Below are 24,556 nucleotides of genomic sequence, written 5' to 3'. Positions count from 1 at the left end.
TTATCTTCTCATTTATGTGAGAAAATTATTTGACATAATTAATATTATCCCCACTTAGACTTAACACTTGATTTAGAACAAATTACCACTTACAAATAAACAAACTAGCACTCTTTTAAGGTGGTGATTTTCTAAAAAATGATCATTTTTCAGTTGTTAGACCGTCAATGTGTACACATTTAGCTAGTTCTTGCAAAAGTTTTAGATAGTTTCAAATTTACATTGCAGAAGTACCTCTTGAACACAACAATCAAACATTAGTGACAGCGCCTAAAACCAAACTTATATTTACTTCTCACCAGTTTAGAACTTGTAGATTTCAACTCAATCAGTCTAGATCTAGATTCTAGATGATGTTAAGTTTTTTTTTGTTCTGGAAATTGCGAATTTTGGCCAAAATATGTTGCAGGGTGATGATGGCCGTAAATTTTTTTTTTATTAACTTGGATCGTGGAAATTTTTTAATGGGATTTTTAAAATTTAGAGTAGCAAGTCCTGAGGGGTGAATTTTCTACATAAAACCCTATTGCCGCTTCTATTAAAATCGCAAAAACCAATCCACCTGGAAGCAATAGCTCACAGAAGTTAATAAATATTCAACAATGCTCCATATCTACATGCAAGTTTGTTGTTTATTTTACTCTTTTTTTCGCTCTTAAATAGAAAGTTGAGTTAAGTTAAATAATCGCCAATTTTTTCAGTCTAGGCTTAAAGTCCAACTACCAAAGCATATACTTTATTTTACTATTAACATTATTTCTAACAAATAAAAAGAAGCTCTGTAAAAGAAATTCTAAGTTGGATCTCTAATTTATAAATCCACCCTTTGTAACCACCTAAACAAAACCTGCATCTTATTATTGAAAATATACCATTTATATACACTCTCAGTTAAAAAAATCGCAACACCCAGAAATTTTAGAATTTATCGGGAAAAGCAGGTGTTATATTTCACAAATATGCTCAAAGTTGACAATAAACAGACTGTTAAGAATAATCAATTTTACTAAACAAAAATTTAAAATTTAACTCATGTTTAATTAAAACAAAAATTTTTTCGAAACAACACCAAAAATAATTTTTTTTCTTTTTGTTTAAATGGTACACTTTGACGTGAATACATGTTTAAATTTGCAATCATATGGAGGCAATCCAAAAAACCTAATGATAACAAAATGGGGGGATACATTTTGGCATTATAGTTTCGAATCTATTGTCTACATCCAACATTAAATTAGACCACTGGATAGCTAAAGGATCGCTCGCGATGGAGCGGGAAGCGCCGCCATTTTGAGATCATTTTGCTGGGTATCGAGATTTGCAATTAGTATAACTTTTGACTCGGAGAATCTACGATGTTCATTTAAGTTTTAATCGTCAGCTGACGTCACAATCTATCGATTGTATATAAAACTTTAGTGTAAAATAGTGACAGTGAATATAATAAAGTGATAGAATAAAAAAATATTATCAAAAATATATAATGTCGGCCTATACGCGTCGAAAAGCCAAAACCAAATACAGAGATCGTATACGGTTGGAAAGGGCTTCTCAAGAACAATCGAATGGTAATAATAAAACACCATATGGCCGAGTCAAGCTGTGCCGGGAAGGTAAAAGAATGAATGCGGCCCAGCGGATCAACGACGGTGTCAGTACATCTGCAGCTGGGGCGGTTGAAATTATACAAGGGGATGATGAAATCGCTTCTACATCGACAACGGACTGTATAGGCATAGATTGTGTTCGATCGTCGATTATGAAGTCACAATGTTTCATCCTAAATACATAAATAAAAATATTTTATATAAAAAATATAGCCCGTTACGTAAACGTATTTATGTACAACACACGGCCGTGTCCATGACACAGCCACATTTTGTTTTTAGGTTTAGAACAGAATTTAATATGAGGTATTGCCTCCTCTGGCTTTAATAACGACTTGCATCCTTTTTAGCCTACCTCTAAAAAGATATTCAATAAAATCTTGGGGGATGTTGTCCCACTCATCCAATATACCTGTCTTTAACATTTCAAGGGTGGTGGTATGAGGAAGATCCGAACCTTCCTTTTAAGATTGTCCCGCACATGCTCGATTGGGTTAAGGTCGGGACTTCTTGTTGGCCACTCTAAGTTACGCGGTCGCGTTGAAGTATTCAGAAACACATATTGCCTTATGTGGCCGGACAGTACCATGCATAAGCAGTGATTCTGGCCCAATGAATGGCACATAGGGTATTACATGATCTTGTAAAATCATCTCCACATACCTTAAAGCATTCAAGGCCCCTCCTTGAATTGGTACCAACTCGGTACGTGCTACCCAATAAATGCCACCCCAGTACATGATCGAGCCCCCTCCAAATGCCACAGTCTCTTACACGCAGCACTGACTGTACCGTTCTCTAAGTCTTCTCCATACTCACCCACGACCATCTGGACTGTTTCGAGCCACCCTCGTCTCTTCAGTGAATAGGACAGTTTTCCATTTCTCTTCAGTCCATGTTTGGTGTTCTCTTGCAAATCTTAGTCTCTGTCTACGGTGTTTTGCAGTAAGATGTGGTCCTTTCACAGGCTTTCTGGATAAAAGGTTTGACTCTCTCAGTCTTCTTCTAACAGTAGATTCTGAGATCGTTATCCTCCGAACACCAGCAACCAAGTTTTTACTCGTAATGCTTGAAGCTGTTGAACTGCGTTTCCATTTTAATACGAGTAAAACGATCATCAATGGGATCTGGGACTTTTGGAGGTCCTGAATTTGATCGTCTTGAGTGACTCCCTGTCTCTCTGAAGCTTTTAATGGTCCATGAAACAATAGAGAAATGCAAACCAAGGTGATTTAGCATTGTTTCGCAAAGATTTTCCTTCTTTACTTCTGAAGAGTGCTTCAGAGAGTGCTTCTTCGTGAAGAGTTATTACTCTTAATAAACTATCACTGCTTAAACGACTCATTATCACTTGAATAAGAGAAAGAAAGAAAGAAACTGATGTACGGGGCAAATAAAGGTAAATACAGACTGAAAGAGGAAGTGAAATCAATCAAGATAAACATTTAATCCTTCGTTTCTTGACAAATAATGAGTAACAAAGGTGTTAATAATCCCTACTGTCTCTCATCAGCTAATTCATTAATTAATCCTATTACAAGAAGTAAAATAAAAGGTGGGCTAGGCTTCAAAATCTCTAAAAAAAATCGAAAGTTATAGTTGTTGCGATTTTTTTTTTGACTGGGAGTTTATTTTTCAAGTTTTTTTTCGATTTACTGTAGTTTATTTATTTTGTAACTATGTAACTAAATATTATTGTATGTATTAAGGCGTTTAATTAACCCTTATACTTAACATTTTTAACTGTAAGTTTTTGTTAAAGAGATTATAAGTTGGGCATTAATGTAATGATATTTCATTTCCATTTTGTAAAAGAAAAATAAACTAAGTACACACACAAAATTCGATTAAAATTAATATATGTGTACAAGTATACTTAGTTATCACAAAGAATAAGAAGAAAACTTAAATGGTTTTAATACAGATGGTTACTTTCTATCAACAACCTATGTACTCGTATGTATATTAATAAATTTGCTGCTAGTGTCAAGGCCGAAAAAATGATAATACAAATTAAAAAAGTTTAGCACAATCAGTTTAGTATACATTTTAATGCGTTGGAAAATAGATCACTAAATTATTAAATATCAAAAGGTAAATTATTTATTCATAGATGTAATGTTTTTTATTACTCATTAATTTTTAAATTATAATGCATTCCCATTTGGTTAAGCGCAGGGGGGTCCTGTTAATTATTTTTTTACCGGAACGCTTAGATATAATTTTTTAAAATATTTTTTGCACCAAAAAGGAAAGGAAGCGAAAATCATTGCGAACCCCATATAAACGTTTGTTACAATAATAAGTACATTTTATAAAAATAGTTAACAAATTATAAAATACGGATAGCACTCGTAAACAATTGCATAAATATTTATAATAATACATTAAAAATAATATTTTTTATAAAATATTACAAATATGTTCAGGATCTTTTGTTTGAACTCTATTTTGTTGTCATCTGCTGAACGCTGAGACCTCAACCATATTTTTACATAATCATCTGGATTAAATAATTGTTGCAGTGGACCATTCATTTTTATAAATAGGAGATTTGCAAGATTTTCAATTAATATTCTATTTACTTTGTTCATTTAAAATAATATTCATATTACTAAATCCTCGCTCACACTCTGCCGAACTGCAAGGCAGTATTTATACGAGTTTATCGAATTAAAATTTGTAAATCTTCAGGAATTTCTGTGCCTCCATTATCAATAAACGCATTGATAAATCGCGTCGTTGATGTTATTAAATTAAATCTGGTGCATAACGACTCGATTTCATTTTCTCCATAGTCAGTTTCAATATCAGTTGGCCATTCCGTTGGATCTAATACTTTAAATTCATTTATTAAATTATTTTCTGTCATCATACAATGCAATAATAACCACATACAAGACTTAACATACATTTACATAAATTAGAGAATTCAGAGCTGGATCTGACCTCCAAGCGACCTGATGTAGAATATTGTATTCACGTATTTTTATTTTTATTTTTTTTCCAATACATCAACCAATTTTCGTTAGAACAGAAATCATCTTTAGTTCCGGAACGCGTTCCTGTCCAAAAAGGAAGTACCGGAACGATGTTCCGGAGCGTTCCGGCTCGAAGACACCACTGATTAGGCGTATTCCTAAATGAGGGAAATGGGTAGATTCCTTCTAATGTTGAGTCTGAAGGGTGGAAGGGAGGGTGATTGTCACTCAGAGCTTTTAATAGAGCACTGCCGGCCTTCAGATGGTCCATCTCTTGTTATAGAAAACATTGTCAATAACTGGACGGACAGTGTGCTATAAGAAACCTATATTGAGAGAAAATCTAAGGATTAGAACTCGACCTTTTCGCACGGAAATTCAAAACACTAACCACTAAGTTAATCCTTAAAAGAAACCACATTAGGTAGCGCAACGACTGCTGATGTCATTAGAATTTTATTGGTACAAGTTTTCTCTCCAACAAGATACCGCTAAAAATTAGAACCTCCATTTTATTTTACTATAATTTAAAAAAAAAAGAAAGAAAGAAATTCATTTACTATTTCAAATCTACAGAAAAATAATTTAATTAGTGAATCTGAAGAAGACAGTTTTTAAAATTTCAATTTTATCATATTTAATTTACAGATATGTTTCATGAGATAATTTTGAGAGTTTGAAGGATACTAATCGCCCTCACTAGTTGTTTTCACTATAATTCTAAGTTCAAGGATAACACATTCTATACAAGAATTATCAGCGATGGTAAGTGACCAAATATTTAATGAAGCGAAACGCGAATGAGTAATTAATTGTGTAAAATCATTCCAATCAAAACTCCTCCGACAGATAGTTGACGCTCCTTTCTACGTGACAGACCACACTCTTCACACCGACCTCAACATTCCCTTCATAGGCCAACAGGCCAAGACTAAATACCAAAAATTCCACATTACTCTCTCGACCAGCTCTAATCCTCTTGTACAGTCTCTCGCTTCCTCTGACATCCCTAATACTCGTCGCCGACTGAATCGCCGGTGGCCCCGCGACTTCCTTGTAGGCTGAGGACCTAAATCATTATTCTCCTATCTCTCCTCTCTCCTCCTCGTAATCTCCTCCTCACATTCTCCTCTCTCCTATAGAGAGTGCTACCGCTGGATAGTTTCTTTCCTCCTGCTCTCCTCCCGCACCAGTTCATCACTCTCTCCATATTTACTTATTGTATACTGTATACAGATTGTAAATTACAAAATAAATTAAAAAAAAAAAAAATTGCGTAAAATAATTATTTTGGGGAGTTGTTTTACAATACTAAATGAATTAGGCAATTTTATATCATTAAGTTATTGATCTATTTGTGACTTTCTCGAAGAGATTTCGTGAGATTTAGTTTACACTTCATTAAGAAAAAGTTCAGTGATTAAAAAACATATTTAAAACAAATTTATATATTATTTAAAATCAGAATTAATACAAAATATAGTAATTTGTATCATTATCATAAGATTTATTTTTTCAATAAAAACACTATTTGATAGCTAAAGGTTATGCTCTTTGTCAGTATATCTCATTCACATAGCCACTAGTCACATGCACTATATTTGTATAACTCCTTTCGGACTACACTGCTACCTAAATAGATACACACTATTTATCATCTGGCAGGAAACTCAACAATGCTTACAACTTTTTCAGCCTCTCCTTGCAAAATCTAGCTGACATAATATTAGCTAAGGAACAATGTAGATTAGATTAGATTATCGGGATGGGACCTATACCCCACGGCATCGCAGCCAAAAGAGGCTTATTGTGCCATCCCCTTTGGATTAGTAGACGAAACCTCCCCTACTAAAAAGGTCGAGGACTTTCCCTACTAGTTCTTAATGTGCTACTATCTCCTTTGGTCTCAAAGATCCACTCGATTGCAAAGCAATCGAACAGCCAATGAGAGGCCGTTTCCTTCTTATCCTGACAAAATCTGCACAACGGTTACGAGGAAATAAGCCCCACCTTGTACAGTTGACTATGCCCTATGTGTACTGTGTAAATTTGTTGGGGTGTAACAGAATATGTTGCTCATGTTCATGTTGTTAGGCTGGGATACCCGCAGGGACGCCAAGTACCCTGAAGTAGTGGCTAATCCACTTTCCCCCAAGGGAAGGAACAGTACTATTTTTCCAAACGGATTGCCAGGAAATTTGACCACTACCAAATGGTTCCATTATTCTGTCCAACCTTCAGGATTCCAAATAATGAGATGAATAATTATTTAAAAGACCGGAACTTTTACAGTGCATTGCCGGGACCTCGGGACAGTGTTCTCTCGTTAAAGACAGCACTGCCCATCATCCCCTGACAGAGAGCTGTAAGAAGTTCCTAGCAGGAGAAAACATAACGGCCAACTGCTAAATTCGAATACGCGATCTCCACGTGGGAATCCATTACGCTAAACACTGAGTTAATCCATTTCCTTCCAATTTATTACTATTATTTGGACTAATCTCATACCTTAAAACTACTAGGCGCAAATATGGATTTCTGTTAGGCTGGCGATTTAAGTTTTATTCTCAATTTTCAGAAAAAATTTTAAATTGTGAACATTCTGGTAGATTATACAGCATTTGTAAGTTTAAGTAAGTGCTTTAAATGTTTACAGGATTTCAATGTGGTTACTTGGGCGTTGGTTGTTGGTTCTCTAACACTGATAATATATTGGTACACCTTATTAAGTCGACAACTAACTTATTGGAAGAGGAAAAATGTAGCCCACTTGAAGCCGCTTCCAATCATAGGAAATCTCTTGCCAGTAGTTCTAATGAAAAATTCAGCGGGTGATTTATATAAAGAAGCTTACCTTAAATTTCCAAACAAAAAAGTTGTTGGATTGTATGAATTAATGAAACCTGTACTTGTTATAAAAGATCCAAAACTTCTCGAAAGGATTTTGGTTAAAGATTTTCATCATTTTGTAGATCACGGTAACATGCTTAATGAAGGACTGTTTTCAAATGGTCTTTTCCAATTGAGTGGTACAATATGGCGTTCACTTAGATACAAAATGAGTCCAGCTTTTACAAGTGGTAAATTAAAGATGGTATTTAATGGTATGCTTGATTGTACTGAAGAAATGATTAATTTAATGAAAAAGCACCTTCATCAAGATTATGAAGTACAAAATGCTTTAATAACATTTACAATAGATGTTATTGCTAACACAGTTTTTGGGGTGCAAATTAATGATATCATTGCTAGAGAAGAGTTCGCAAAATATGGTACCTCAATTTTTAATGTGACACCAAGCAGATATATGCAAATGATAATGTTAATGCAAATGCCAAAAATTTCTAAAATGCTTGGATTTAAATTTATGAATAAAGATACAGAAAAATATTTTAAACGAATTATTAAACAAACGTTTGATCAACGAATTGGTGGACAAAATCAAAGAAACGATTATCTTAACCATTTAGTAAAACTTAAAGAAAAAGGTGTAATAGAGATTCAAACAAGGGATGAAGATGACGCTTTTTTAGGTTTGGATGAAGCACCACCAGCAGAAAATGTTGGTAAGTAATTCCCATATCATCTAATTACGAATAGCTTAAATGTGAAAAACAAAATATTAAACATGTTTTTTTGGTTATTTGCTAACGTAAACTATTTAAATGAATCTCAAAGTGTTCTTTTTAAGACAAACTTTTATTTGATATAATTTTTTTTTTAATTAATTTTACCGATTTCTTATATCCATTACATATAAGAGGACAGGATTGTAGTTTTTTCTCCTTTTTTTGTCAAAATGAACCGAGATTTCAGTTCTTGTCGTTTCCTCGAAAACGGCTTTCTTTTTTTAAAATTTAAATATTCTTAATTTACAAGAAGACATATACATCTTATTTGAACCTACCTAGTATAAGTAAGTTGAAGTTGAGTCAATTTTGAATTTAGAAGAAATTATTAATAATAGTAATCAGAGAAATTGGTACGAATATTTTTTTCTCTCGATTTTGTTCATTTTAAAACTACCATTTTTGAAACCTAATTTGAACAGTGTGGACAACCTTTCTCTCCTAGATTGTATCGGCAGAAATTTACATGGACGTTTATTTTTAAATAATTAATAGTTTACATGAATTGCTTAACAGTTTAGTAGTTTAACTAATAGTTCATATCTTTTGTCTAATCCATTAGTTTACGCCCTTTTGCTAAGCCTTTTAGTCTACGTACGAGTCTCGTACATACGAAGAAAATGACTAGTTGGAATTTTGAATACGTATTCTACGATTGACAATGTTATGTATGACGTTACACTATTTCTTTTTGCCTTAGGCTCTCATTTGACAAAAATTGCTCAGATAAGAATTTTGGAGTTCTCTGTTCGTGTCCAAGATCTGCTTCAGTGGCTGTATCACTGAAAACGAATGAATATCGTCTGTTAGATATTTCGCGAGATATTTAGTTTGATCCCATTCACAAAGACTATCTAATAAATAATTCCGGTGGATGCACCAAGAAAAGAAATTGATCGTGTGTATAACCTCATAGCCATTGGACAGGCATCAGTTAACGCAATATTGCAAAACAAAAATTACTTTCTTAAAATCTTTTTCGAGGATTATAATTCCAGTTTCAACTTTGATTTTAATGTTTTTTTATCGTAGAAATCACAGATGAGATACTAGCAGGCCAAGCATTCCAGTTTTTAGCAGCCGGATTTGATCCATTATTCAATACAATGATGTTTGTAATGTTTGATATGGCTAGTTTTCCTAAAACTCAAGAAAAGGCCAGACAGGAAATCAAACAAGTTCTAGAAATCCACGGAGGATATTCGTATAAAGCCATCAAGGAAATGACGTACTTGGAACAATGTATACAGGGTAATTAATCTCTTTATTGATTTAACATTACATTAATTCCATAACGTAGTTGTAGAAACGGTAAATGAGTACAAGTACTTGGGCGTGACATTGACCTCTAGATTGTCATTTGTAAAGCATATTAAAAGTAATGTGTCTAAAGCTAAACAAGGGCTGAACACGTTATGGAGTCGACTTATAGAAAATAATAGTATAAACTATCATTCGAAACTAAAATTATTTAACAGTGTAAGTCGCTCTATGGCTTGTTATGGGGCCCAGGTTTGGGGAGGAGACCAATATGAAGATCTAGAAAAGCTATACCGTTTCTTTATTAAAAAAGTGTTTAAACTGCCATTATTTGTCCCATCTGCCTTTATTTATTGTGAAACTGGTAACCTTCCAATTTATACTCACACCCTCAAATTACAATTAAAATACATTGTTAAAGTTTTTGCTATGAGTGACAACAGGTTACCAAAAGTAGTTGCGACCCAAATTGTTTCTAAGAAGCTTTTTTGGTTTCTAGAAATCATCAACCATTTAAAAAAATATCATATAAACTTTGAAAGTAATACTAACAATATAGCCTCATGGAACAATAATTTTAATAAATTAGTAAAATGTGTCCAACTACAATTTAAAGAGGAATTTATGCAGAAAGTTTTGGAACTCGATTCCTATAACATTTATAAAGAGCTTAATTTTAGTTTAGGTAACAAACATTACTTCAATTGTAGTTTATCATTGGAGCAAGTCAGGTGGATAATTAAGGCTCGAGCTGGTTTATTGTATTTAGGTAGTTCTCCGCCATACCACCATGATAATACCGAAGAAGTTTGCTTCTTATGTAATGACCTAATGCTTGATCGAATGTACCATATATTGTTAGTTTGTGAGGTCAGACTAAAATATTTTAGGAATATTTCTATAACAAATGTGGAAATATTAGAAATATTAAATGGTTCTGATTGGCCTCGGTTAGCACAATATTGTAAAGCAATAAGTATATACGGTTGTAGTATTGGTTAAATTACATAATAGAAATAAATGTTAGATTTATAGGGTAATCCATTACTTTCTGAAAAAGGTTATTATTACGAGGGTCGTTTGAAAAGTCCGTGCAAAGTCAGAGAGATAGCACCACTGGCGCGTATCGAGGTTATGTTTAGTAGTGATGGGCAGAACGGGTCCGCGTTTGGAGTCGTTGGATTTGAATCAGTTCCAGGGTTGGAATTGATTCCAACAACTCGTTCACTGATTCCAGTCTGTACTTACCCTATGCATTAGTACAAATGTCACGCGTTGTAATTAAATAAATCATTAAAAGTTAGCTTTTCCAGTTAATAACAAAACTATATTTCTTTAACACACATTAAGTAGTTCCCTAATTTCCAATTGATCTGATAAATATAAAATTAACAACGTAACCAAATATTAACAAAAATAGGCTAGTCAAATATAAAAATTAAAGCAACTGCCGTTTTGTCGTTATCTAGCTTGACCACTGGAGTTAACTTGATTCAAGAAGAAAAACGGAAATGGGTAGGAAATTATTCCCATAAAAAAAAAATTATAACCCTTCAAACAAAATGAAAATTACTCATAAAGAAAGAAATATTTATTTACTATGAATTGAATATCAAGCTTTTAAAATATCTAATTTTTTTTTTTTTTATTTTTTTTTGGCGCATCAACAGCTGAGGTTATTAGCGCCCGGAGCTTTTACCAGTGCACTGCCGGCCTCCGGACAGTGTTCTCTCGTTACAGACAACACTGTCCATCACCGGACAGTGAGCTGTAAGAAGCTCTTGGGAAGAGAAAATCTAAGGGTCAGCTGCTGGATTCGAACCCGGGACCTCCGCGTGGGAGTCCAGTATGCTAACCTCATAGCTAATCCCTTCCCCGTCGATTGGAAATAGGTTTTAGTTAAATATTCGTTGCCATGGCAATGGAACCGTTTAACAACTCCGGTTCCAGCTCCAGCATTTTCTATTGGCTAGATTCAGTGAACGAAAAAATGGAACGAGTCCGGTTTCAAAAGGATTTAAATCACTCCGGATTTAACTCCACCAATTCCTGTGGATTTAACCAATGAAATCGCTGGTGTTGGGCCGGAGTCGTTAAACGGTTCCATTACCACGACTGACTCCACCTGCACTCTAGATAATTCTGTGTTTGTATATTATATTTTATTTGAAATTCTTCGTATTTTATAAGAGTAATGGACAAAAACAAATTTTTAAAAATTAAAAACATCTTGAGAAAGCGTTATAATGTTTTTTTGTTTTCAAATGAAACGAATATTTAACTAAAACCTATTTCCAATCGACGAATGTTTGTGAAATAGGTGATGGAGTGGGAGGGATACAGCAGTAAGTAAACTAGTTAGGTAATACTATTTTTTAGCTCAGTATTACTTTGATCGTCGTAATAACATGTACACGATTTAACTTTCGCCAATAAAGATAAGAGAAAGAGCGTCCAGCCGTTAAGTTAAAGATTAAGCACACAGCATTTTCTTTATGTAAAATAAAATATATTAAATAATAAGTAAAGTAACTACAGCATTGCTTTTTAATTAATGAGATGGGTGTGCCTGGTGTTTCTTTGCAAGGTTCGCTATATTGGGTACGAAATTATTTTTCCTTCGACTCCCTGTCTTAGATCGACCCTTACTTTTGTTTAGAAATAAAAAAATAATAAAATGAATATTATTTTAGAATTGATATTCTAAAAAAACCATGGAACTTATTTTATTCTTCAAGCATCAGTATTTAAGCTCGCCAGGTTTTGTATTTTGGTGTGGATTCCTCTTACAAGTTGGAATGTGTCAGTGAACTTCTATATAGTAGCCTCAAGTCAGTTTTATTTTAGTGTAAACGACTACAGTATTAATTATTTTCATTTTAATTTGCCACAATTTTTTGGGGCGGGGCGGAATCACTAGTTTCAAAAATAGGGATTTGAATCAACTCTTTCCACCATCAGACTCGTTCCACTGGAACGAGTCCGCTCTAATAGCCCATCACTGTTTAGTTAGTAGCATCTCTTGGAGGAACATACACCAAGTTTCAGCTAGATCGGTCTATTTCTTTGTGTTTGGCATTCGTTTGAATCGAGGAAGTCGAGTGATTTTCAAGAAATGGACGAAAAAGAATTTCGTGTGTTGATTAAACACTACTTTATGAAAGGCAAAACACCTCAGGAGACTAAAGAGAAGCTTGATAAACTTTATGGTAACACTGCACCTTCGATTAGAACAGTTGATAAGTGGTTTCAAAATTTTCGGAGTGGCCTTATGGGCACAAGTGACGCCGAACGTTCTGGACGCCCTGTTGAGGTTACTTATTTTCTTACTTATTATTCACAAATGATTTTTTGAAAACTTTTATTTACCAAATTTTTTTTTAAATCTCTGGTTTCTTTAATAATAATAATAATAAAAAGAAAAAAAAAAAATTGTATTAACCACTCCGCCGACGGTCATTGACCATGGCAGATGTCTTTATAATTTATTTTGTACACCCAGGAATGTATTTTATTTTTATTAATATTTTAATAAATAAAGACTATAAATAATAATTCCATAACGAGTAGTCTTCGCACAGAGCTTATTTCAGAAATTTATTAACTTAAATGAATTAATTAAAATTTAATATTTTGAAATATACTGTAAAATTAGTGGTATTGCATAAATCAATTTAAAAAACAAGTATTAAAAGTATCAAGGAGGTAGGATTTCTTATAGTATTATTACAAATGCTACATATTGATCCTTAACAAAAACTTACAGTTCTAAAAGTTAAGTATAAGGGTTGATTAAACGCCAAAAGGTACACAAATCAGCTAGTACCCAACATTTCATTCATGCTTAGTTGATATAATTTAAGTAATCTTGCTGCATTAACTTTTCCTTCACATTTTTTAGAATTTATTAGATGTCACAGACCCTTATGCTGGCCATTTTTATCTACAAAATATTTGTTCAAGTAGCACTGGAGATTGACTTTAATATCTATTAATCTATAATAATCAAACTATTAATTACAGGTTAAAAAGAAAACGTTATAAAAAAATTATGAGGCTAAAAAATTCAAAAACTTTTTAAAAAAAATGCTTACATCAACATACATCAATGATTTTGTTTATTTTATTTATTTATTTTTTTAAATTGTCTGTTTAAGTTCATTCTTCGATTAAAGTAATTGTTATTTCATGTAGTAGCCAAACATTTATAATAATAGGTAATAATTATCTGGCTTAGTTTTCTTCAATTACATTCTCCATCTAGCTGTTCTTCCCACAATGTTGTATATATGTAATATAAAATAAATAAGATATGCATACTTTTAGGACAGCTAATTATTCCAGTATTTTACTATAAGTAAAATTAGGGGGACTAAATTAAATTACAATTGAGAAATGAATCATTATTGTTGAATAATCTACTAGTTATTAACTGTGTGTTATTTGTGCTCACGAATATTTCGGTAAGGCGAATTCAAGACTGAAATATTCTTTTAAATCCGTTATTCAAATTTAAACAGTAGCCGACTCTAACTTTGTCTTTTTCTACTTTCGCATATATATGTGACAACTCAGAATAAAGGGCAAATTGAAGCTAAATCCGAAGAATAATTCGGAATCGAGTTAAAATAAAGTACCTATTTAAAAACGGATATAATATACATTTTATCATAATTATAACAAAATAATATTATGAATGAACTGCCCAGCATAAGGGTCTGTGACATCTAATAAATTCTAAAAAATGTGAAAGAAAAGTTAATGCAGTAAAATTACTTAAATAATATCAACTAAGCATGAATGAAATGTTGGATACTAGCTGATTTGTGTACCTTTTGGCGTTTAATCAACCCTTGTACTCCCTTATACTTAACTTTTAAAACTGTAAGTTTTTGTTAAGGAGATTTTTGTACCTTTTGGATAGATTTTCATTTTTGTCTATTTTACAAAGTTACATATCTGCTTTACAGATTTGTTTAAAATTTGGAATAAGCAATTCTATCATTATAACCTGATAAGGTGTTAGGTTGGAACCGTAACTACCATTGGAGAGATCTTTTTAAATAGTTGCCATCCTCAATAACAATTTTTTTTGGGAAAGCGTTTTGAATAAAATAGGAAGGTATTTGTACGTAACTAGCAAAATTAAACTGCGATTTCAGTACTTCCTTTTAAGAGAAGTAAGAAAAACAAACTGCGAATACAGTACTTCTCCCTAAAAGGCAAAGAGGCAAAGATTTTGAATCGAACGACAATTCATTGATGTAAATCGGTTCACCCATTGATAATTTTAACGGTTGCAGTACTTCCTCTTAGTAGGTGTAAGAGCATGATGGCACTTCACTGCCACGTAGAGGACCTTTAATCACTTCTTCGTGCTAAATTTTATCAAAATCGGACTAAGCGTTATGGAAATATTGGTAATAATAGTTTTAGAAAGGGCCTTACTTGGGTGGGGCAAACTCCCCTCCTTATGAGGCGTAGCGTCGAGACTTTTAAAATGCAAATCTGTACAAAATTTCGATTCAAATGACACTTCATTCATGAAAATCGGTTCACGTGTCAATAATTTGAAACGATTGCTATACTTCCCCTTAACAAGTGTAAGATTAGATCGTCGCTTTAATATTACGTAGGGGAGCCCTAACCCTATCATCCTTCCAAATTTTATCAAAATCGGGCCAAGATTTACAGAGTAACTCTTTCCAAGTTGGTCATTCCCTCTCCGTGGATGATAAATACCTCTTTAATCACTTATAGTAAATAAGAGATTGTGTTGTACTAAATGTCGTACTGTAGCATTCATCATGATTATCAACAGTTTGTTGTAGCTTGTTTTTTTAAACCTAAGAAAAACAATTTACTCTTCTAGCTTTTTAGTACTAAAAATAACTTGCAATTCTATTTTTCAGAAACGTTAAGGTTGCACCCTTTAACGCCATTTCTGTTGAGGACATGTACTAAAACTTATACAACTTATTTTGGACTGGAAATCGAGCCTGGCCAAAAGATTATTATACCACTATCTGCTTTGCATATAGATCCTCAACACTTTCCAGACCCTGAGGCTTACATCCCAGAGAGACAACCACCAAACACTTCAAAAAGTAATTTTACCTACTTACCATTCGGTGATGGTCCTAGAATGTGCATAGGTTAGTTCATTTGGATATTTTTTAAAAATTTATTTTTCAAATAATCATCTGTCTGTATATTTCTTTACAAATATCCAACACTTTGGGTCCTAGGGAAGAAGTATATATTTAACCCTAAAAATGTATGCCAGTTATGTAATTTAAAAGAGCTAGACGATCTGTCGCACTTCTATCTTGTGTGTTCTCCGTATTCTGCCATGAGAAATAAGTTTTTGCAGGGATTTATCGGCCTTCCAGATGCATTATTATTTCTCCTAAATGTGAACACCATTTATGATTTATAGTGGGTCGAGCTCCACTGTTATGCAATTTTGTATTTTGGCAGTGAATAAAATAATAATAATAATATTTTTACTGTATATTTCTTTACTATTGATTAAGTTAATTGAAAATACTTTAATTGTTTTGCGAACACTAAAAGATGTTAGCTAAGATTTGTATTCCTCAACGTGGGAAATTCAATGAAATAGTGTCAGATGGGTCAACGAGACTCATCACAGCAATTTCAACATTTTTGTTTGAATGTAGTTAAATTATAATTCTGCAATGTAAAATTGTCGGGAGTTCAGTTGAGAGTCTGGATAAATCTTGGAGGAATCTATTTTCTTTTTTCTTTACAACCATTTTTCAGAAAAATTAAAAGACAAATCATAGGTAAGTTTTCAGGTTTTTGGAAGTAAATCTTCCAAACGATAACTCGGTATTATGCTACGATCATCATCTACAATATACATCATACATTATCAACATCAATTTACTTGAACATCAAAATAAAAAATGCTCCATACTAGACGACTGGAAAAAACTAATTTCATTGGTAAATTCGTACCGCAAATAAATCTGTCCAAATATTCACTCGGGTCAGGATCACAAAATGTCGCGTTGAGGATTACCAACAACTTGTTTCTCTTTCAAAATTAAATATTAGAAATTATCTTAGAATTCTTTGTAGGAAATTGTGAGCTCATATTTTCTTGTTGTGTTTTCAATTTCTTGAAAATTGTACTGTATTATATTAAGAATCAATTTAGATTGAAACATATTAAGGATATTTCTGCATTAGGGCCATTTATTAATGTGTTAGAATTATCACGTTTTCCACTTATTTTAAATAGTGAAATTAATAGGTCAATAAATATTTTGTATCCTTTTACAAAAACTCAAGGTTATTTTAATATTTTGTTGTTCTTTGTACATTTGCTTTACTGAACCACAAGCAATTATAGACCTTCACCATTAATCGACATTTATATTATTATTGTAAGCTGAAAATAATTTTCAAAGCCCGATCTCTTTTGGTAAGTTTGCAAGGCTCTTATATTAATAATTTTTTCATATTGTCAATAAGTACTCTGCTACAAGTACAATAGAAAAGTGAACTCAACATTTAGTATGCTGCCATTTCCCATTTACTCGTACCTTCCGCATTCTAATCGGTAACATTTTTTTCCTTATTTATTTCTTTAATGTTGCTTAATGTAATCTTAAATAATTTATAACTGCCGCATCATTAAATTCACTCATTTTGGTGGTATAATAATTCACAACGAACTACATAAAGTCCTCTAAGCTTATTCAGCTTCTTATTGGGGATTTTAAAAAACTGAATCCCAAAATAAGGGACTGAATTTGGTAATTTGTATTATTTCTATTTCATTTCTCCAACATCTAAATATTTCTTCTTTGTTTGTAACTTTTTTTTTTTTTTAAATAAAAACATAAAAAAACAGGTATTACTTTCTACTAACAAAATATACCAATTTTTCAGGTCTTAGATTTGCAATGTTGGAACTAAAACTGGGATTGGCGAAAATAATAGAAAACTTCAAATTCACTTTAAGCCCTAAAACGAAACTTCCCTTAGATATGAACAATTTATCATTTATACTGATGCCAAAAGAAAAAGTTTTATTCAATCTAACTCAAGTTTAAATATTTATGTTGAAACGGCATATTTTTTTTTTCTTTAATATTTACTTTCTGAATAAAAGTAATTGTGACTGAACTATCTGATGTAACCTTGTATAGTTCCTATTCATCAAATATAATTTAATTATTTCAAATCTTTCTTCTCAAACAAACGAATGAGTTATATTTCGGCATGATTAATGTGTACTACTATTATATGGTTATAAAGATGGAGGAGTACTTCTATGTTCTATCTGGTTTAGAATGAGTGAATGTAAATAAGTATATTTAGAGGCAAGTACAAGTTTTGTTAGAGTTTATTTTACACTGCTCATAGCAGTGGTTAGTGAAAGCCAAAAAGCATCAAAATAAAAAATAAATCCTAAATGCCGATAAAATAAAGAAAAAGTATTTTAGATTTTAAAAATGTAGAATGACTGGGAGTAGCTTCATAAAAAATAAAATTATGTTTTACAAATAATCTGGAAATTTTTAAGTATAAATTATTTGTAGTAAGTTATAAAAAGAAATTAATATAAACAATTGTTATTACTCTTAAAGTAAATAAGCTTGTGTAAATAGAAGTTATTCTGGCAGATTATGCATTACAAATAAATATGATAGTTGCTTATATATTTTTTAATAACAAAATGGATCATTACCTACATTATTTATAATGTAATGGAATATAATTTATTTAGGAATTTTATTGCTGGACTGATCAGGTCGATCACTTCAATCAAATGCTCTATCTACTTTGAACAATACTCTTCCAAGAAGTTTCTAGCTAGGTTTTGTTCTCATTCAACTTCTGGTAACTGCTCAATCTTTCTGAGGAAATTCAAGCGCTTTCAACGACGAATAAGAACATCTATCCTTCAGCATAAGTCGCATGAAGCAGTAGATCAGGCTATAATGTCACCCTTATATACTCGAAATTTTAATTTGAAATTTTTCCCTAACGAAGTATTTTGGAAAGTTTGATTGAAAAATAATAGCACAATTTAAAAGTTCAAATACTTCAGCGGAGAGAGGAAGGCCAATCGTCGTAAGAAAACAATCAAAAGTGGAAAGTGGAGTTCTGTTCCACTAAGGGCCGGATCGGGATGCAAGTCAGAAATTAAATCTATATCTTATTTGTCCCATTTATGTACATGCAGCCTAGATATTTTTGACTTGTCACTTGGTTTACAATACATAATTTTAAAACTCAGCAATATTTGTTGGATGTTGTTGAGAAGAAATGGATGAGAAATACCTTTGCAAACTTGATCTAAAAAATAAAAATAAAATAAAAATTCATCTCTGAAAAACTAGCTACATGAACAGTATGCATAAGGAAATTATTTTTCAATTTAGAAAATCAAATATCACTGTAAAAGATATATCTGGCCAAAACACTCACCTTAATAATCAAACTTTTATTTTAAAGAATTTTAACCATTTTTAACCATAAACCTCCAATTGGATTGATAATGAATGTTTTTGGATCACGTTTTAATGGTTCAATATTTTTAGAACTAGCATTAATTTGAAAATTTTCAACAACTTTTGCTACAGCCATTTTTGCTTCTAACAATGCAAATCTCCTTGCTAAAATCATAAATGGATTTTAAAATAATATTATTTTAAAACAAGGAAATATTAACTGTACAAGCAGATATTTACATCAAAAATTACTTTCATGTTGCTGGATAAACAGCATGAAAATTACAGTTAACATAATATGTTAACAAATTATGAAGTCTACTTCTGTCATATACATAAAAAGAAATCACATTGGTAGTGATATTGAAACGAGAAAGGATAAAATCTAGCTTTTTCTAGTGTGCTGTGTTCCCAGGTTGCCTTTTAGCAGGAACTATTTATTGGTGAAACATTGGTAACTGAGACCATTGGTGCCTTCTCGGTTCACTGCTTTTCCTCAACACTGACTCGATTGACCAGGAAAGTAAAGGTTCTTAACTAAAAGAAATTATCGGTACCCAGCTGGATTTAAACCCGAGATCTCAGAACACAGCACTTAAACTGAGCTAATCCTTTCCTTAGATTTGTTTTAATATTTACAAGTTAAATTGCTTACCAATACATACTCTAGGACCATCACCAAAGGGAAGATAAATGCCACGACCCTGGCGTATTGATAACTGTTCACCATCTGCAAATCTTTCTGGTTTAAACTCTTCTGGATTAGGAAAATATTTTTGATCTCGTTGTATTGAATAATTAGGAATAAGTATCATAGTATCTTTTTCAATCTGATTTCCGTCATCCAAAGTGTATGTTTTGGTACAGGTTCTTATCAATAATCTTGCAGGCGGATGCAGTCTTAAAGTTTCTACAATAATAAGAAAAAAACAAAATAAAGGAAGATAGGATAGTTAATAAATTGATGAGATGATATTTTTTTCTCTACCTGATTAGAAATAAGCTAAAATGAATAAGACAGATATTTAGAAAAAGTACAGAATATTGATTAAAGCTGAAGAAAAGTTGAAGCAAATTTGCACCTTCCACAAAAGACTCGGACAATAGCTTCTGAATAAGCTATCTAACTAACGGACCACTTTGCAGCAAAGATAGACAAGTCATCGTTTGTTTTCAGCATTTAGTTATACCTGTCGGAATTTACCGAAGACCACTCACAAAAATGCATAAGTAATATGGTAAGATAATTTGATTTTTTTCATAAAAATTTATAATATTAAATTTAAAAAACAATATTAAAGTTAAATTTTTTGGTTACATTCATAACTGCAATCATTCACAAAAATGCCAAGGTGCCTTTTGTTTGGTTAACATCTTACTTACCAAACGTAGAAAGTTTCATAATAGAAGAGCGTTAAAACATAAATAATCTTTCAAAAAATTGTGATTTTTATTATTATTATTTAATTAAAAACTCTTCATAAACCCAAACATTTCAAAATATACTCAGATTGGCTGAAGAAGACTTTTCAGCAGATCTAAAGGAGCAAAGTATTGTTGTTACAATACTACAATAAAAAAAAAAAAAGTGATTTTACCAATAAAAGTTTTCAACAGAACTTTTAAAGTAATAAAATTTGCTTTATACTTGCTTAACTAATAACTAAAGAATAACTGTTTCACCTAGATTAAAATTTCAATATAAATTAGTTAAGTTACCTGCCATTACAGTTTCCAAATATGTCATTTCCTTTAAAGAATCATAAGTGATAAGACCAAATTTTTCTTTTGCTTTCATTACTTCATCTCTTACTTTTGATTGTACTTCAGGTTCTTTTGATAAAGCGTACAGTGTGTATACAATTAAAGTAGTAACTGGTTCAAATCCAGCGATAAAAAATATGAACAATTGGGCAGCTAGAAACTCATCTGTAAATTCTAAAGGCATATAGGAGTTTTAAATAGAAAATAAAATTAAAATAAATTCAATACAAAGAAAATAGCCATATAATTACCTATTTTTTCATAAGTGGAATCACTATTTTCCACTTCGCTAGCTTCATTTGCCTCGTATTCAACATAACCTTTTTCTTTTAGTTGAAGCAATAATTGTAGAAAGTCATTTCTTGTTATACCACTTTCTTTTCGTTGATTCAATGTTTCTTTTGTTAATGTACAGAAAAATTCAGAAATTTCTGGATCAATTGGATTGATTTTTAGTATATTGGCCAATTTTGGAAAGAGAAAGGACACAGTCTGTTTGATCATCGCTAGTACGCTCGGTTTAAATATGCTGGTTGCTTTTTTCCTAAATTCATTATCAGGATTCTTTTGTGCTTGAGAATCTAGGCCAAAGGCACACGAAGCTAAAAATAAAATAAACAAAACAATGATTATATTTGATCATTTTTATTCAACAATATATGGTTAGACTCCGCGAGGATCTGAAAGCCTAGGTCACCGTGACAAGAAGGTATAACGGGGACACCCAATACACAGATTCCTCTTGTAATGTGTATTTTTGTATTGAAAAGCTCTGATAAAATGCTCCTGGAAGGAAGGAATTTTACTTCTACAAAGACAACCTGAATCTCACCAGTCGTTCAATTTATTTATCGTAGCAAGAATTTTTTTGTATCCTTAATCTATAAGTGCGAGCGTGAGACGGAAACACGAGTGAAGGTAGAATTCTCTACACTAAACTGTGTAATCATCTCTGGTGATGGATGAAAGTAAGGAATGAGGTTAGGGATGCAATAAACATGCGCGCTGCAATAAATCAGCAATATCATTTAGCACTGTGGACCTAACCGCATACCAGTCTTTCTGGTCAATTAGCTTGAAGACAGTTTTATAATTCTTACATTATATGATGTAATTTAATGATTCTGAAATTATTTCAAATTTGGTAAGAAACAAATAATGAACATGATTGAAGCGTCCATTTCCACATACAACCCAAACAATAAAACTGATTTGTTTACTCTAATAATTAGAAAAGTTAAATTTTTTAACGTAGAGATATCTTAATTTAAAAAGATTAAGAGTCGGAGGTACCTTAATTTAAAAAGTAATCGTTGAGCCTAAATTTAATTAATTGCTGGCTTAATGATGAATATAAGCTTCGAAATCTACAGGCTCATTATTTATTAGTAAATATTCCATAAATAAATTAGTAAATATCACTATTAATAGCTAAATTATTTGTTATGGTTTTTTGTTGATAAAATATTAATTTAAAAATATAAATGTTACCAATAATATCAAATCCGTAACACGATATTATGTCTCTTATTAGAAAGTCTTCGCCAGTAGCTTTTTCATTCAAATATTCTAGTAATACATCTGTACAAGATGATATTTGGCTGAACATCCATTTCAATTTCCCAGAAGTAAAAGTTGGACTCAATTTAGAACGCAATGTCTTCCACATTTGCCCTTTTAAGTTAAAAAGATTCTCTTGTAATGGATTAACTTTTGAATCGAAATTAGAATTAATTCTATCTTGAAAATATGAGAAATCTTTAATAAGAATTTTTTCAATAATTTCTGGATCTAGTAATAATATTGATGGCTTTCCAAAAACACCTGGAAGTCCTGCATATTTATATCCAGCCATTTTTGTATAAACTTTATCTATGGAATCTTCTATAGTCTCTTTTAAAAATAATACTTTCCAATTTACTACATTTTTATATCCTGTTTCATAATATGGCATACCTCTGTCTTTGAAATAGTCATATTTTTTTTTCATTTTATAAAATAAGAACAATATCAGTGGAGTTACCATTATTATTATATCAAAAATCCAGGATGTTGTAATCAGAGAATACATTTCTATAAAAATTTGCGTTCTACGTTTGTTACCGGCAAAATTAAACTAAAACTCTCTCACTTAACACTACTAGTACAACAATTTTATACCAAGCACTAAGATGTAGCCTTGAACCAACAACAAATGTTTGATTAGTCACTCCTCACTCAAAACCAACTGATATTATATAAGTTCTGGATGGGGGAGTGGTTACTATCTGCCAACGTAGATAGGGTGGGCACTTCATTGTATGAATTATAAAGCTTCAATTTTGTTTTCAATGTTAATTGTATTGCGGAAAATTAAGTAATTCTGTATACATGTTAGATGGTTGTTTAACATATCCAATATATATTATTTCTATTAACAGCCAAAGCCTAAATAAATGAAACATTCGAAAAAATTGTATAAGTAACTTAAAAAATAAGTGTAACAATGATGTGTTAAAAGGAAAAAGAATATGAAACTTCATTAGTATCAAGTGCGATTTTTTTTTTTAAATAAAAAACAATACTTTAAATGTCAATTATTACATTAACTTTATAATAAAACTGGATCATATATTATTTTTACTCATCGAATGAAACGAAAGAGGAAGAATCCTAATTTAATTTTCGATTGCAAACTCAAATGTAAAGATGTTCATTGTTTCTACAACGTAGATATATAATATATTTTTTAATTCTGTAGGCTACTTTATACATGATTAACTTGTGACCTTCAGGAAAAGTAGTTTTTAAAGTTCCTCTTCATTTTTTGCTTATTTATACTTTTGTATGAATTTTACAAGAATTGTACATAATTCCTGCTAGAAGAAATCCTTATCAGCTTTAAATCAACAAATAATAATAACAGAATGTTGTTAAAACAGGCCAATAATGTGGTCATTAATTCACATCAATAATTTGATGGACTAAATATGTTCAATATTCAGTTTATAGTTCAACATTTTAGGAAAAGATTTAATATATTGGTATAATACAAAGAGATAGAGAAAACTTAACATCTGAGTTCTCTTTGGACTCATAATTTTCTTCTTTTTGTTAATGAAAAATGATTCAACAAAAATGATAACTAATACGTATAATACCGAGTGTTCTAAAGTTAAAAGAACTGCCCTACCTGTAGCTCCATCATCACAAAAGCTGAAACTTAGTAAACATTAATTCGGTAATTCAGAGATTTGTAACTAAAAAATTCATAAACATTGAAATATTCATTAAATTTTATAATTTACAATATCTATATCATGATAATAATTAAATCATCAAGTTCACCACTGTAGTACATACTCAGAGTTACGCATATTAGCTTTCTTTGAGCTAAAAATAAATCTGGAAAAATTTGTGGAATGAGAGAGGAGGTTTATATTTTCTGGATATTGGATGTACTTTAGATTCGAATTGAAAGCGTTTTTTTGTTGTTTTTTTCCCCCAAAAACAAATCAAAGAAAAAATACTGTTTTTTTGAAAGCTGGAATGAATTAATTTTATTTAAGGTGCTTATGATGAAAATAAAAATCTTTGTAGGTTCATGACATTAGTTATAAGTTTTCATTGTTTCTTCACCTTTTGAATAGTAGTGTTTCTATTTCACGGAATTTAAAATAAATAAAATAATATATTCATAATGTACGGACATACAAATAAAATTTATAAATGTTACAGTAAACCGTAATTTCGTTTACCCTTCACAGATAGCGTTGGCATCTACTTTTACTATTTTAGTATTCTTTTTTTATTTGATCTGTGATGGGGACCAATAACTTATTTCA

At 31.5% G+C, this 24,556-nt stretch overlaps 2 protein-coding genes across 3 annotated transcripts in view; one reads left to right on the top strand and one right to left on the bottom strand.

Annotated features, from left to right (window-relative positions):
- The first annotated feature begins 3,543 nt into the window (after positions 1-3,543).
- LOC141456693 (cytochrome P450 6k1-like) lies at positions 3,544-18,173 on the top strand. 2 transcript variants are annotated; one of them, XM_074132892.1, is made up of 6 exons: positions 3,544-3,701; positions 5,237-5,353; positions 7,245-8,154; positions 9,250-9,468; positions 15,390-15,584; positions 17,401-18,173. In XM_074132892.1, the coding sequence occupies exons 2-6, from the start codon at positions 5,351-5,353 to the stop codon at positions 17,562-17,564; spliced, it is 1,491 nt and encodes a 496-aa protein (XP_073988993.1). In that variant the 5' UTR covers positions 3,544-3,701; positions 5,237-5,350; the 3' UTR covers positions 17,565-18,173. The 2 variants fall into 2 exon arrangements, with proteins under 2 accessions (XP_073988993.1, XP_073988992.1); XM_074132891.1 differs by having other exon boundaries at positions 3,546-3,701; positions 15,390-15,632.
- The window catches only part of LOC141457108 (uncharacterized), a 23,524-nt gene continuing 17,124 nt past the window's right edge, over positions 18,157-24,556 (bottom strand). The window contains exons 6-11 of the mRNA XM_074133638.1: positions 22,224-22,848; positions 20,984-21,334; positions 20,688-20,906; positions 19,624-19,878; positions 18,946-19,133; positions 18,157-18,813 (exon numbers count right to left, since the gene is read on the bottom strand). Coding sequence (XP_073989739.1) covers positions 18,967-19,133; positions 19,624-19,878; positions 20,688-20,906; positions 20,984-21,334; positions 22,224-22,848 — 1,617 coding nt within the window. The 3' untranslated portion in view covers positions 18,157-18,813; positions 18,946-18,966. The remainder of the gene's footprint in view (positions 18,814-18,945; positions 19,134-19,623; positions 19,879-20,687; positions 20,907-20,983; positions 21,335-22,223; positions 22,849-24,556) is intronic.

This window comes from Rhodnius prolixus, unplaced genomic scaffold (assembly GCF_049639745.1).
Source record: "Rhodnius prolixus isolate KJV_2025 unplaced genomic scaffold, Rpr scaffold_10, whole genome shotgun sequence".
Lineage (NCBI taxonomy): Eukaryota > Metazoa > Arthropoda > Insecta > Hemiptera > Reduviidae > Rhodnius > Rhodnius prolixus.
This window is presented reverse-complemented; position numbering and strand designations above follow the sequence as displayed.